This window comes from Heterodontus francisci, chromosome 2 (genome assembly GCF_036365525.1).
Source record: "Heterodontus francisci isolate sHetFra1 chromosome 2, sHetFra1.hap1, whole genome shotgun sequence".
Taxonomy (NCBI): domain Eukaryota; kingdom Metazoa; phylum Chordata; class Chondrichthyes; order Heterodontiformes; family Heterodontidae; genus Heterodontus; species Heterodontus francisci.
In genome coordinates this window covers 132956740-132971384 of record NC_090372.1, presented here as the reverse complement: position 1 = coordinate 132971384, position 14645 = coordinate 132956740, and the positions used below count along the sequence as shown (strand labels likewise).

At 42.4% G+C, this 14645-nt stretch overlaps 1 protein-coding gene across 11 annotated transcripts in view; it reads left to right on the top strand.

Moving 5' to 3' along the window:
• grb10b (growth factor receptor-bound protein 10b) overlaps positions 1–14645 on the top strand; it is a 272599-nt gene that overhangs the window by 91828 nt on the left and 166126 nt on the right. For 9 of the 11 annotated variants that reach the window (XM_068011037.1, XM_068010950.1, XM_068010990.1 and 6 more), the window contains one exon: positions 12165–12381. In XM_068011037.1, the coding sequence (XP_067867138.1) occupies positions 12200–12381 (182 nt within the window). In that variant the 5' untranslated portion in view covers positions 12165–12199. Of the gene's footprint in view, positions 1–10726; positions 10918–12164; positions 12382–14645 lie in introns of those variants that run through there. The other 2 variants (XM_068011006.1, XM_068011013.1) reach the window with 2 other exon arrangements.

Sequence of the window (14645 nt, the reverse complement as noted above, 5' to 3'; positions counted from 1 at the left end):
CAGTTTTGCCGCAGGTGCACAGTTTTGCCGCAGGCTGCCCCGCATATACTAAGTAACCTCGACTTCTTCATGGCAAAGCTGGAAAGAGGATGGAGGATGGCTCCATTAGCATCCACCTTCAACGTCACAGTGACCTGCCTTTTGCTTGTCAGATCCTAAAAGTGTCCTTGACTTCTGTACTGTTTCCAGCCACCTCAACTTACCAGCTGAGGAAGGTGAGCACATCTACCACAGGGATATGGGGGTTATACATGTGAATGGTCACCACTCTGTTTCGCTGTGTTGACAAACTAAACAAGGGCTCCGTAGTGAGGATCGACAATGGTGCCTGGCTTCCTTTCTGCTTGAAAGTGTTCAGGAGTTTGACGCACACCGCGACGTTTTTAAATGTTACATCAAGGTATGCAGCGTTGGGGAAATCCTGCAGGCAGAAGATATCCGTGGCTTCAAACCCACAGCACTTCAACAGGACCCGCTTTACAAAGAAGGTGTGGTCCACGGGCACTCCTTCGGCCGAGGTCTTTTCTGTCACCCTGACAGTATTGCGCACCCCTTGGCCCGGAGCTCAGGCAGCCATAGCTCAAACGTCGTCTTCGCCGCTGTCCTCAATCTGCCACCGCCGACGAAGATCTTCACACTCAGAACTTAGTTGTCCCTGGGAGACTGCTTTCCTGCCAGGTCAGTATTAGACTTTCCATAATCTGAAGCTGCTTTTAATCTGAACTGAAAAAAGGCATAACTGATATAGTTTCTAAGTGCAAACAAAGCTATAGCCGTATTGCATTTAGTTGAGTGTGGTTATGAGCAGTAAGGTAACTAACTGAGATCTCCTTCCTCAGCTATGTCAGACCCTAGCGCACACTGCATGAAACTAGGATGAAGTGTTTTCAAGCATCTTTTTTAAAAAAAAAAAGAAAATTAACAAGTGGCCAATCCTACTTGGCCCATTTTCAAGGTTTCCATCATCATGGATGCCATTGTCTAGCCAATCCAGTTTACACCACCACATTGAGAAGAGCTTGAGTAAACTGGGCACTACTTAAACTATAGATTTTGAAAATGTGCCATCTGTGTTGCTTAAGACCTGCACACCAGCCAAATTGTGAGCTGAATCGGAGATCTTGCAGTCCAGCTACGGCACTGGCATCTACCCTGCAATATGAAAACCGAGTCTGTCCTATCTACAAAAAACAGATCAGACCCAACTCTGTGAATTGCAGCTTTAGCAGCCTTCTCCCGCTCAGCAGCAAAGTGATAACTGAACCATCGATAGGAGTGTAAGCTGGCACCTGCTCATCAATAACTTGCTTGATACTCAGCTTGGGTACTAACAGAACCGCTTCAATCCATATCTCTCAGCCTCCATCCAGTTATAGACTCAAGCTGAATATCAAAGGAAAGCGGACAATAAATGGTTTCGACATCAAGCCAACACTGACTGACCTTGTCACCAGGGAGCCCTTCCGAAACCAAAGTCAGTGAGGGTCATGAGGAAAATTCTCCAGCGGCTGGAGACCTACCTGATGAAAAAGATGTTTGTGGCGGTTCACGGCCAATCATTGCAGCCCAGAGCCTCATCTGCAGTTGCACCACCGGCACCTTCAATGGATGTCCTCATCGTAAGAAAAAGTAGTGCTGTTCATAGTGTAGCTCCATTTTTTTAAAAATTCATTCATGGGATGTGGGCGTCGCTGGCTAATACAAAAAATACAAAGTTCAGCCATCTCCAGATGATTCAATGTCCATGAAATTCTTTTTTAGTTTCTTTTAAAAATAGATTCCCACGTTTTAACAAAAAATTGAACTTTCGTAACACCTCTGCTGTTGGCGAAATCAAACGCCATTTTTAAATGTGTTTCATTACAATATAATAAAAAAAAAATTTAAACACATTCCACACTTACGCTCCCCCATTCACTCTATTGTATAGTTTTGTGTTGTATTATCTTTACTCATATAACTCATCAAGGTTAGATTAGCGACAAAGCATCTGCAATAACATAATTTTTACCCGAAATATGGGCAATCTTTAAGAGATAGAGCTGCAACAGTAAACTGTCGGAATATTCTGGCATTCTGGATTTTAAATTTTTCCACAAAGGTTATCCAAATCAGCCAATTACAGCCTTCAAAACATAGCCTCCCAGTTGTTTCATGTGTTCTTTCTAAGAATCACAATATACCAGCACCTCAGCAAGGTAAACTGCACAATTGGGAACACTAGCTACTACTGGGTTCACTAGTGTCTCAGAAGTTTCTTGAGTACCCACTAACCTGTATGGTATCACTTGACACTGGAAAAACCTGTCCAGTGTGACACAAGCTGATATTTCTTCAGCTCGGGGTGCAGGGTGTTAAAGGAACTTGCAGTATGCCTTTAATAAATCTATCTTCATAAGAAACATGGCATTGCCCACTCTGTTACAGCCTTCCAAGCAAGGAATTTTTTTTTTATTTGTTCAAGGGATGTGGGTGTCACTAGTTAGGCCAGCATTTATTGCCCCTCCCTAATTGCTCTTGACAAGGTGGTGGTGAGCTGCCTTCTAGAACTGCTGCAGTTCATGTGGGCTAGGTACACCCACAGTGCTGTTAAGAAGTGAGCTCCAGGATTTTGACCCAGTGACAGTGAAGGAATGGTGAGAGAGTTCCAAGTCAGATGGTGTGTGGCTTGGAGGGGAACATGCAGGTGGTGGTGTTCCCATGCATCAGCTTCCCTTGTCCTTCTAGTTGGTAGAGGTCGCGAGTTTGGAAGGTGCTGTCTAAGGAGCTTGGTGCGTTGTATCTTGTAGATGGTACACACTGCTGCCACTGTGCGTTGTTGGTGGAGGGGGTGAATGTTTCTGGATGGGGTGCCAATCAAGCGGGCTGTTTTGTCCTGGATGGTGTCGAGCTTCTTGATTGCTTTTGGAGCTGCACCCATCCAAACAAATGGAGAGTATTCCATCATACTCCTGACATGTGCTTTGTAGATGGTGGATAGGCTTTGGGGAGTCAGGAGGTGAGTCACTCGCTGCAGGATTCCTAGCCTCTGACTTGCTCTTGTAGCCACGGTATTTATATGGCTACTCCCAGTTCAGTTTCTGGTCAATGGTAACCCCCAGGATGTTGACAACGGGGGTTTCACCGATCGCAATGCCATTGATTGTCAAGGGGAGAGGGTTAGATTCTTTCTTGTTTGAGATGGTCACCACTTATGTGGTGTGAATTTTACTTGCCACTTATTAATCCAAGCCTGTATATTGTCCAGGTCTTGCTGCATTTCTACACAGACTGCTTCAGTATCTGAGGAGTCGCGAATGGTGCTGAATATTGTCCAAACAGCAGTGAACATCGCACTTCTGACCTTATGATTGAAGGAAGGTCATTGATGAAGCAGCTGAAGGTGGTTGGGCCTCGGATACTACCCTAAAGAACTCCTGCAATGATGTCCTTGACTTGCAACAACCACAACCATCTTCCTTTGCACTAGGTACGACTCCAACCATTGGAGAGATTTCCCTCTGATTCCCATTGACTCCAGTTCTGCTCAGGCTCCTTGATTCAGTACTCGGTCAAATGCTTCCTTGATGTCAAGGACAGTCATTCTTACCTCGCCTCTTGCGTTCAGCTCTTTTATGCCATGCTTGAACCAAGGCTGTAATGAGGTCAGGAGCTGAGTGGCCCTGGCGGTACTCAAACTGGGCAGGTTATTGCTCAGCAATGTCGACGACACTTTCCATCACTTTACTGATGATTGAGAACTGGTGGGGGGAGTAATTGGCTGGGTTGGATTTGCCCTGCTTTTTGTGCACAGGACATACCTGGGCAATTTTCCACAGTGCTGGGTAGATGCCAGTGTTGTAGCTGTACTGGAACAGCTTGGCTAAGGGTGCGGCAAGATCTGGAGCACAGGTCTTAAATACTATTGCCGGAATGTTGTCAGGGTCCATAGCATTTGCAATAACCAGTGCTTTCAGTCTTTTCTTGATGTCATGTGGAGTGATTCAAATTGGCTGAAGACTGGCATCTGTGATGCTAGGGACTTCAAGAAGAGGCTGAGATGGATCATCAGCTCGTCACTTCTGAATGAAGATTGTTGCAAATACTTCAGCCTTATCTTTTGCACTGGTGCTGGGCTTCCCCTATCATTGAGGATGGGGATATTTGTAGAGCCGCCACCTCCAGTTAGTTGTTTAATTGTCCACCACCATTCACGGCTGGATGTGGCAGGACTGCAGAGCTTAGATCTGATCAGTTGGTTATTGGGATCGCTTAGTTCTGTCTATCGCATGCTGCTTATGCTGTTTGGCACACAAGTAGCCCTGGGTTGTATCTTCACTCACTAGATGACACTTCATTTTGAGGTATGCCTGGTGCTGCTCCTGGCATGCCCTCCTGCACTCTTCATTGAACCAGGGTTGATCCCTTGGCTTGATGGTAATGGTCGAGTGAGGGATATGCCGGGCCATGAGGTTACTGATTGTGGTCGAGTACAATTCTGCTACTGCTGATGGCCCACAGTGCCTCATGGATGCCCAGTTTTGCATTGCTTGATCTGTTGGAAATCTATCCCATTTAGCATGGTGGTAGTGCCACTCAACACAATGGAGGGTATCCTCAACGTGAAGACGGGAATTTGTCTCTACAAGGACTGTGCGGTGGTCACTCCTACCAATACTGTCATGGATAGATGCATCTGTGGCGGACAGATTGGTGAGGACGAGGTCAAGTATGTTTTCCCCTCTTGTTGATTCCCTCACCACCTGCTGCAGACCCAGTCGAGCAGCTATGTCCTTTAGGACTCGGCCAGCTCGGTCAGTAGTGGCGCTACCTAGCTACTTTTGTTGACATTGAAGTCCCCCACCCAGAGTACATTCTGTGCCCTTGCCACCCTCAGTGCTTCTTCCAAGTGGTGTTCAACATGGAGGAGTACTGATTCATCAGCTGAACGGGGACGGTAGGTGGTAATCAGGAGGTTTCCTTGACAATGTTTGACCTGATTCTGAGAGACTTTATGGGGCCTGAAGTCAATGTTGAGGACTCCCAGGACAACTCCCTCCTGACTATATACCACTGCGCTGCCACCTCTGCTGGGTCTGTCCTGCCAGTGGGATAGGGCATAACTGGGGATGGTGATGGTAGTTTCTGGGACAGTGTAAGGTGGACTCTGTGAGTATGACTATGTCAGCTCACCCAGATGTTAGTAAGGAGGACTTTGCTGGGTCAACAAGGCTGAGTTTGCCGTTGTCTTTTCTGGTGACTCGGTTGATGCCGGGTGGTCCATCCGGTTCCATTCCTTATTGACTTTGTAGCGGTTAGATTTTGTAGAGATACAACTGAGTGGCTTGCTAGGCCATTTCAGAGGGCAGTTAAGAGTCAACCACATTATTGTGGGTCTGGAGTCACTTGTAGGCCAGACCAGGTCAGGACAGCACATTTCCTTCCCTAAAGGACATTAGTGAACCAGATGGGTTTTTACTGCCATCATTAGACTAACTTTTTATTAACTTCCAGATTTAGTAATTGAATTCAAATTCCACCTTCTGTCTTCGTGTGATTCGAACCCATGTCCCCAGAGCAATACTCTGGGTCTCTGAGTTACTTACTAATCCAGTGACAATGCCAGCATGCCACCACCTCCCTCAGTTTATACCACGTCCAAGAATGAAGCAGCCCATGGCAGCATACGGAAGGACCTGGACAACATCCAGCTTTGGCTGACAAGTGGCAGGCAATTAACAACTCTAATATGAGGCAGGCTGGATCACTGCTTCTGACCTTCAGCGCCACAATCATCAACATCCAGAGCCTTGACTAGACCAATTCTATCAACGCTGGCTACGAGACATGATGGAGACAGTTGCTCTGAGTAGTTCACAACCTGACTCCACTATCTACAAGGGTCAAAATAAGAGTGTGATGGAATACTCATATTTTTAGATGTAGCTGAAAAACTTAGTTATCCAGAGCACAATAGTCTACATGCTACATACTCCTGCCTTTGAACTCAGTATCACCCAATCCAGCACTGTGGCTAGAGCATGTACAATTTACAGGCCACTCACCAAGCTTATTTTTGTGGCACCTTGTAGTCCATTCAACTTCTATCATCAAAAAGAACGAGCAGTAATATCCTAGAAACACAAATCCTCCTGCTTCCTTCTAAGCCACACCCTGTCGTGCCATGGATGTATATCATCAGTTCTTCATTATTGATGAATTGTGTTTCTTATTGCCTACCTAACACCATTGTGGGAGCACCATTAATCCAAGACGAGTTCATGAAGGCCTACCAGCACCACCTCAGGACAGGGTAGGGAATAAATGCAGCCTTTCCAGCATTACCTACATGGAGTTTTTGTTTGAAAATCCTAACCCCTGGTAATATTTGTGCTACACCTTTGTATTCTATTTGCGTTCCACACGGTGCCCATGCACCAGCGCCAGGCAATGACCATCTCCAACATGAGAGAATCCAACCATCTCCCCTTGACCTTCAATGGCATTATCATTGCTGAATCCCCAGCTATCAACATCCTGGGGGCTACTATTGACCAGAAACTAAACTGGACCAGCCATATAAGTAATGTAGTTACAAGAGCAGGTCAGAGTTTGGGAATTCTGCAGCGAGTAACTGATCTCCTGACTCCCCAAAGCCTGTCCACCATCTACAAAGCACAAGTCAGGAGTGTGATGGAATACTCTCCACTTGCCTGGATGAGCGCATTTCCGACAACACTCGAGAAGCTTGACACTATCCAGGACAAAGCAATAATCATGGGTAATTTTAATCTACATATAAACTGGAAAAATCAGATTGGCAATAGTAGCCTGGATGAGGAGTTCATAGAATGCTTTCGAGGCAGTTTCTTCGAGCAGCACATTCTGGTACCAACCAGAGAGAAGGTTATATTGGACTTGGTATTGTGTAATGTGACAGGATTAATTAATGACCTCAGAGTAAAGGCACCTCTAGGTAGCAGCGACCACAATGATTGAATTTTACATCCAGTTTGAAAGAGAGAAGAGTGGGTCTAAGACTGGTATTTTAAACTTGAAAATGGGCAACTATGTGGGCATGAAAGCTGAGCTAGCTGAAGTGAACTGGGTTACTAGGCTTGGAGATAGATCAATAGAGAAGCAGTGGCAAACAGTTCGGGGATATTTCAGAATACTCAGAATAAGTATATTCCTAGTATAAAGAAAAATTTTAAGGGGAGGACCCACCATTGGTGGTTAACAAAAGAAGTTAAGGAAAGCATCAAACTAAAGGAAAAGGCATATAATTGCGCACAAAGATTAGTGGCAGTTCAGATGATTGGTCAAAATATAAAGAACCGGCAGAGAATTATTAAAAGGTTAATTAGGAGAAAGAAATTGGAGCATGAGAGGAAGCTAGCTCGAAATGTAAAAACGGATAGCAAAAGTTTCTAGAGGGATTTAAAAAGGAAAATGGTAAGTAAAGTGAGTGTTAGTCCTCTAGAGAGTGAGAATGGGGAGCTAATAGTAGATAATAAGGAAATGGCGGATGCAGTGAACAAATATTTCGCTTCTGTCTTCACTATAGAGGATACAAAAAACATTCCAGTAATAGCTGTAAATCAGGAGGTGGAAGGAAGAGAGGAACTTGGTGAAATTACAATTACCAGGGAAGCGATACTAACCAGGGAGCTGCAGGCTGACAAGTCCCTGGGTCCTGATGGGCTTCATCCTAGGGTATTAAAAGAGATGGCTCATGAGGTAGTAGTTGGTGTTAATCTTTCAAAACTCGCTAGATTCTGGTAAGGTTCCATCAGACTGGAAAGTAGCAAATATAATCCCTCTATTCAATGAGGGGGGAGGCAGAAAATGGCTAACTGTGGGCCAGTTAGCTTGATGTCTGTCATGGGAAAGTTAGAATCGATCATTAAGGAGGTTATAGCTGGGCACATAGAAAAACTCAAGGTGACCAGGAATAGTCAGCATGGTTTTGTGTAAGGGAAATCATGTTTAACCAATTTATTGGAGCTCTTTGAAGGAGTGACATGTGCTGTGGATAAATGGGAGCCCATTGACGTACTGTATTTGGGTTTCCAGAAGGCATTTGACAAGGTGCCACATAAAAGGTTATTGTGCAAAGTAGGAGCTCATGGTGTAGGGGGTAACATTAGCATGGCTAGAAGATTCGCTGGCTGTCAGAAAAGACAGTATGCATTAATGGGTCCTTTTCTGATTGGCAGGATGTGACGAGTGGAATCCCGCAGGGGTCTGTGCTGAGCCCTCAAATTTTTACAATTTATATCAATGATTTAGAATGAGGGGAGTGATGGCATGGTAGCTAAATTTGCAGATGGCACAAAGATAGGTAGGAAAGTATGTTGTGAAGAGGACATAAGCAGGTTGCAGATTGATGTAGATAGGTTGAGTGAGTGGGCAAAAATCTGGCAGGTGGCGTATAATGTGGGAAAATGTGAAGTTATTCACTTTGGCAGGAAGAAGAAAGAAGCAGAGTATTATTTAAACAGAGAACAACTGCAGAATTCCAAGGTGCAGAGGGATCGAGGTGTTCTTGTGCAGGAGTCACAAAAAGTTAGTATGCAGGTGCAGCAAGTAATAAAGAAGGCTAATGGAATGCTATCCTTTATTACGAGAGGAATTGAAAATAAAAGGATGTTATGCTTCAATTATTCAGGGCATTGGTGAGACCACATCTCGAATGCTGTGTTCAGTTTTGGTGTCTCATTTAAGGAAGGATGTAAATGCGTTGAGGCGGTTCAGAGGAGGTTTACTAGATTGATACCTGGAATGAGCGGGTTGTCTTACGAGGAAAGGTTGGACAGATTGGGCTTGTTTTCACTGGAGTTTAGAAGAGTGAGGGGAGACTTGATTGAAGTTTTATGATCCTGAATGGTCTTGACAAGGTGGATGTGGAGAGGATGTTTCTTATTGTGGGTGAGTCCAGAACTAGGGGGCACTGTTTTAAAATGAGGGGACGTCCTTTTAGGACAGAGATGAGGAGAAATATTTTCTGAGGGTTGAGACTTCGGAACTCTGTGCCTCAGAAGGTGGTGGAGGTGGGGACATTGAATATTTTTAAGATGGAGTTAGATAGATTCTTGTTAAGCAGGGGAATTAAGGGTTATCGGGTGTAGATGGGAGTGTGGAATTTGAAATGCAAACAGATCAGTCATGATCTTATTGAATGGCGGAGCAGGCTCGAGGGGCCCCATCCACTAGCTTCAACATTCGCTCCCTCCACAAGTTCAACAAGACTTCTTGGCTTTTGTATTCAATGCCTCTAGATACAAAATCCGTGATTCCATTTGCCTTTCTGTGATTTGGTTTGTTTGCACTGTCACTTTTCATAATTTGTACCTTTGCTACTGCACTCCAATTAGTGTCTTGTCACTTAGTGTGTTTCCTGTCCCTTTACTCTTTCACAATTATGACTCCATTGGCCATACCCCCTATTTGGGGTCATCAGCCAAATTCAATACTTTTTTCAAATACAAGTCCAGTTTAATTTCAGCTAAGTGAAATGCCTCAACATGGATTCCGATGAAATCCCACTCAACTACACATTAGCATTGAGAAACTTTACTTCTATAGCCATGCTCAACTGCACACCTTTTTTTCAATGAACATGAGAGGACAGTCGAGTAAGTTGAGGGAATTATGTCAAAGGCATGGAAGAGCTGCTGTAAGCTCAAGAGGGTGGTCTTGTTTTGATCTACTTTCCGCTAGAGGATGATTGAACTCAATGTGAAGGTTGTCACCAAGATTTTGTTGGGTATGTGATGGTGCATGTTCACTCCCTCTCTCTGCTCCCCCCCCCTTGCACTCTTGCCCTTTTTCTCCCTTACTACGGGCCATGTCCCCACTCCTGCTTGGCTAAATCTAAATTGTCCTTTGGATTGGATTGTCTCCTAGTAATACACAGATATTTGTGATCTTTGGAAGTCAATATATCTAACAAGTATTAATTTGAAATGTTGCTGCATCAAACATGAAAAGAGCCCAGTCTCAGTAAGATTAATTTGTGGGGCAGACATAAGGCACCTTGTTTCTTTTTGGATAGATGAGTGACTGTAGGTCGGGAAATAGTAATAATAATGGTTTTTCTTCAACCTGTTTGTGTTCCATCTCGGCCATACTACACAGGTAAGGTGCATTATAGTGTTTACTGTGTGAGAGTAAATATGGTTTCACACGGAAGTAAAATAACTCCTTTTTAGTTGAACTGTAAATTTTGCATGTATCAGAAATATTTACATTTTGTTTTCTTTCAGGAGCTTATAAGGAATGGCAACATTCTGGATTCCTTTCTTAAAAAAAAAATCATCATTGTCCTTTTATTCACTATTCATATTTGTTGTATGTAAAAAGTGATTTTTGTTGTTACTAGTTTGAGGAAGTTGTTAAAGCTGACTAAATTGAAGGAAATTTAAGGCACTTCTATCAAAGTACAATCAAATGTTGTATGTTATTGATGCATACACAATATAAAATAGGATCATTCACATTTTTATTGTGTTGGAAACTAACCTGTCCTTGCCTCTAAATGCATGGAGCTGGATTGCATTTCCCTCCTCAGTCGTTGGTTTTCATCCTATAAGACATAAATGAAATTGTGGGTCGCTGTTTGAACACTGTTCTCACTTTGGTCACCTCTCAAATGTTTGGGGGGAAAAATGTCCAGATGTAGAGGGAAACTCGGGGATACTTCACTATCTACTGTGCCAGATAACATTGATTTTCTTATTTGCAGCTCCAGCACCTCTTCTCAGCTACTTGCCTCATTGACATGACCATGAATTCCTCTTCATTGAAAGCTAAAATGAACAGAGAAAAATTATATATTCAATTTTTAACTAAATGGAGATGCTCTATTTGAAAAGATGTCGTCCATTTCACATTCCCTTGGGGAAATTGGTTCATTTGTCACAGTTTCCCAAACAAGTAAGATCAGGGTGTTGCCCTATATTGTGTAGTATTTACAGCGCAAAAAAAAAAATCCATTCAGCCCAGCAATCCTATGTTCATGCTCCACAGGGGCTCCTCATGCTTTACTTCATCACATCCTATCAACATGTCCTATTCTTTTTTTTTTCCTCATTTTAACTATTTCACTTAAATGTATCTATATTTGTCTCAATTACTTGAGCTCTGTATTCTTTCACAATTGTTCCTGATGTGGCTTGGGAACATTTGCTGACAGGAGAGATATGTCTTTGGCTTTCCTGTGACTTTGCGAATTATTATCATGTTGGTTTCGAAAGGAGAATTATTTTGTGAATGTTCAACAGTATCCAAGTTCATGACTAGGTTAAAGACTATTAAAAAAAAAAAGAAAGAACTTGCATGTAAATGTGCTGTTCACAACTGAGACATCCTAAAGTACTTCACAGCCAATGAGATACTTTTTGAAGTGTAGTCACTACTGCAGAAATAAGCTTATGTACAGACCGTAATGAGAGAAATTCCAGATAATTTTTTTTATGGTGTTGCTTGAAGGTTAAATGATGGCCTGGGCACCCAGAGATCTTCCCTGTTCCTCTTCACATAGTGCTGTCTGATCTTTGATTTCCACCTGAGCCAGTGGACAAAGTCTTAGTTTAGCATCCCGCCCAAAAGATGCCATCTGTAACAATGCAGCACTCCATTAGTACTGCAGTGAAATGTCCATCTAGTTCAAGACTCGAGTGGGACATGCACGCATGACTGATTCAAAGGTGAGAATGTGACCACTGAGGTAAGGCAGTGCTTGATTTAATGTGAACAAGCTTGTCAGATCCTTGTTAATCTAGGACACCTTGTGATAAACCTTTGCTCAGAGGGTCTAGATTCATCTTATCTCCTCCTTTCCAGCTTGGATGCAGTCATAAAATTACAAATCTAATTTTCTGCTATAGATTGTATTTGTCCCAGGAAATGGAGATGCTGCTTTCATTAAAAAAATGGAAGTACTGTTTTGCTTATGGAACTTGAGCATTTAAGATGGGTTGACTCTTACCAATCCAAATAACAATTGTTGACCACACAAGCTTGTGTGAAGTGTGAGTACAGATTAATGAACTGTAGAAAGGTTCTAATAAGGACACTCCCTAGTGCAAGTGGTTTACTGAAAATATTCAATAAAATAATTTATCAGTAACATACTAAAACAGCTTTAAAAATGTTATGCTACTTTTTTTTTTAACTTCCAGAAGATGATGTAGACCTGGAGGCTTTGGTGAATGACATGAACTCTTCATTTGACAGTTTGTATTCTGTATGCTGTACTCAGTCAGAAACAGCCCCACTTATTCAAAATGGTCAGCTTACCTGTAGTCACTTGGCAAATTCAGGGACTAATTCACCACAGCCAACATCACCAAGGCAGAAGCTGCGACGTTCTCAGCCAATGCACATTCTGGCAGTCAGGTAAGACAACACCTCAATTTTTCCTTATTCTACTGTATTTAGTTTACATTTATGTACAATTGGAAGAATAGTATAAGTTCTTGTCACTTAAAAGAATACTTAAAAGTGAAGCCCTAATTTTCACACACTCATAAGATAAAATTTCTTATCCCCAGCTGATTTTTTTACTTGAATATTTTGCATCATTCAGGAATTAGTGTAGTAATTGTCATGTACAGGCACTATAAGTAAAGTATTGAAGGTATAACCTTGAACTACCTCATTTGTAAGTTAGTGATGCATTAGAAGGTAATTGCGAAGCAATATTTGCATATTGTTATGACCAAGGCGGGAGGAGTACACTGTTAATTCAGTCCACTTCTCCACAGTCACAACATAATAAATTTTCCCACTTACCGAAACATCCAATTAGATACTCTTATTTATCCCCAGAATAAAGCTACGTTTCTTTAATAAACAAAAAAATTATCTGTTTATTATAAAACCAAGTCTTAACCAATAATGAAGTAAATATGTACATGAATCAAAATATTAAAGCCCGTATTATTATCCGAGTCCTCACGTACATACATCCAAAAACCGGTTAACCGGAAAAAAGGGATTTTTGTTTACAGCTGTTTCAAAGGAATAAAAAGAACTTTAAAAATGTAGACTGCGATGATCTGGAAGGCAGTTCTTTGGTTTGGCAAGGTGTCCCAAAGTCGAATAGTTGGCTGCCACCAGGAATTTTTCCAGGCGAGGTTGATGAACAGTCGGTTTGGGTAGAATGTTGGGTAGAAATTCAGCTGTTGAAGTCTTCACAGAGGTCATCCATCAGGTGTGTGGCAACAGGTGTTGGTTCTCTCTCATTCGATGCAAAAGTCCTTTATTAAAGATGCAAGTTTCTGCAAGCATTCAGGGTTTCTTCAAAAATGGAGGAGGCAGCAGTATCACTTCATACAAGCTTTTGCTTTTCAAGAGCAAGGATTCTTTACAGAGAGGTAATACTTGTTCTGGTTCGTCTTCTGATGTCTTGGCAGGTCCATTTCAAATTACAATTGCCTGCTTCAGTCCAAACCCACTAGCTTTTAAAGTTGAAAATGAAACATAATTTTTTCCAGGAACAAATCACATGACCACCATAAATCACTCCTTTGTCACTTGCTTATAAACATCTGTCCCTTCAGGTCAGAAAACAACCCCCGTGTTGGGTTCTTTGTAAACAGGTGTTTTCCAGTAACTGTTTACATTCAACCCTCAAGTCAAACACAGTCCCATACCCTTTTTTCTTTGAAAAAAAATACAAAGTTAAGCCATCTCCAGGTGATTCAATGTCCATTAAATTCTTTTTTAGTTTTTTTTTAAATATATATTTCCCAAGTTTTAACAAAAAATTGAACTTTCGTAACACCTCTGCTTTTGGCGAAATGAAATGCCATTTTGAAATGTTTCGTTACAATGTAATAAAAGATTTTAAAACACATTCCACACTCACCCCCCCCCCCCCCCCCCCATTCACTCTATAATTATAGTTAATACAGTTTTGCGTTGTATTATCTTTACTCATATAACTCATCAAGGTTAGATTAGCGACAAAGCATCTGCAATAAAATTTTTACCCGAAATATGGGCAATCTTTAAGAGATAGAGCTGCAACAGTAAACTGTCGGAATATTCTGGCATTCAGGGTTTTAAATTTTTCCACAAAGGTTATCCAAATCAGCCAATTACAGCCTTCAAAACATAGCCTCCCAGTTGTTTCATGTGTTCTTTCTAAGAATCACAATATACCAGCACCTCAGCAAGGTAAACTGCACAATTGGGAACACTAGCTACTACTGGGTTCACTAGTCTCTGAGAAGTTTCTTGAGTACCCACTAACCTGTATGGTATCACTTGACACTGGAAAAACCTGTCCAATGTGACACAAGCTGATATTTCTTCAGCTCGGGGTGCAGGATGTAAAAGGAACTTGCCAGTATTCCTTTAACAAATCTATCTTTATAAGAAACAGCCAGAGGTCGTGCTCCATATTGGTACTAACGACATAGGCGGGAAGTGAGATGAGGTCCTGCAAAGTGAATATAGGGAGTCAGGCAGAAGGTTAAAAAGAAGGACCTCTAGGGTTGTAATCTCAGGATTACTTCCTGTGCCACGTGCTAGTGAGGGTAGGAATAGGGGGATAAGGCAAATGAATGTGTGGCTGAAGAGCTGGTGTAGGCGGGAGGGCTTCAGCTACTTGGATCATTGGGATCTCTTCTGGTGCAGAGGTGACCTGCAGAAGA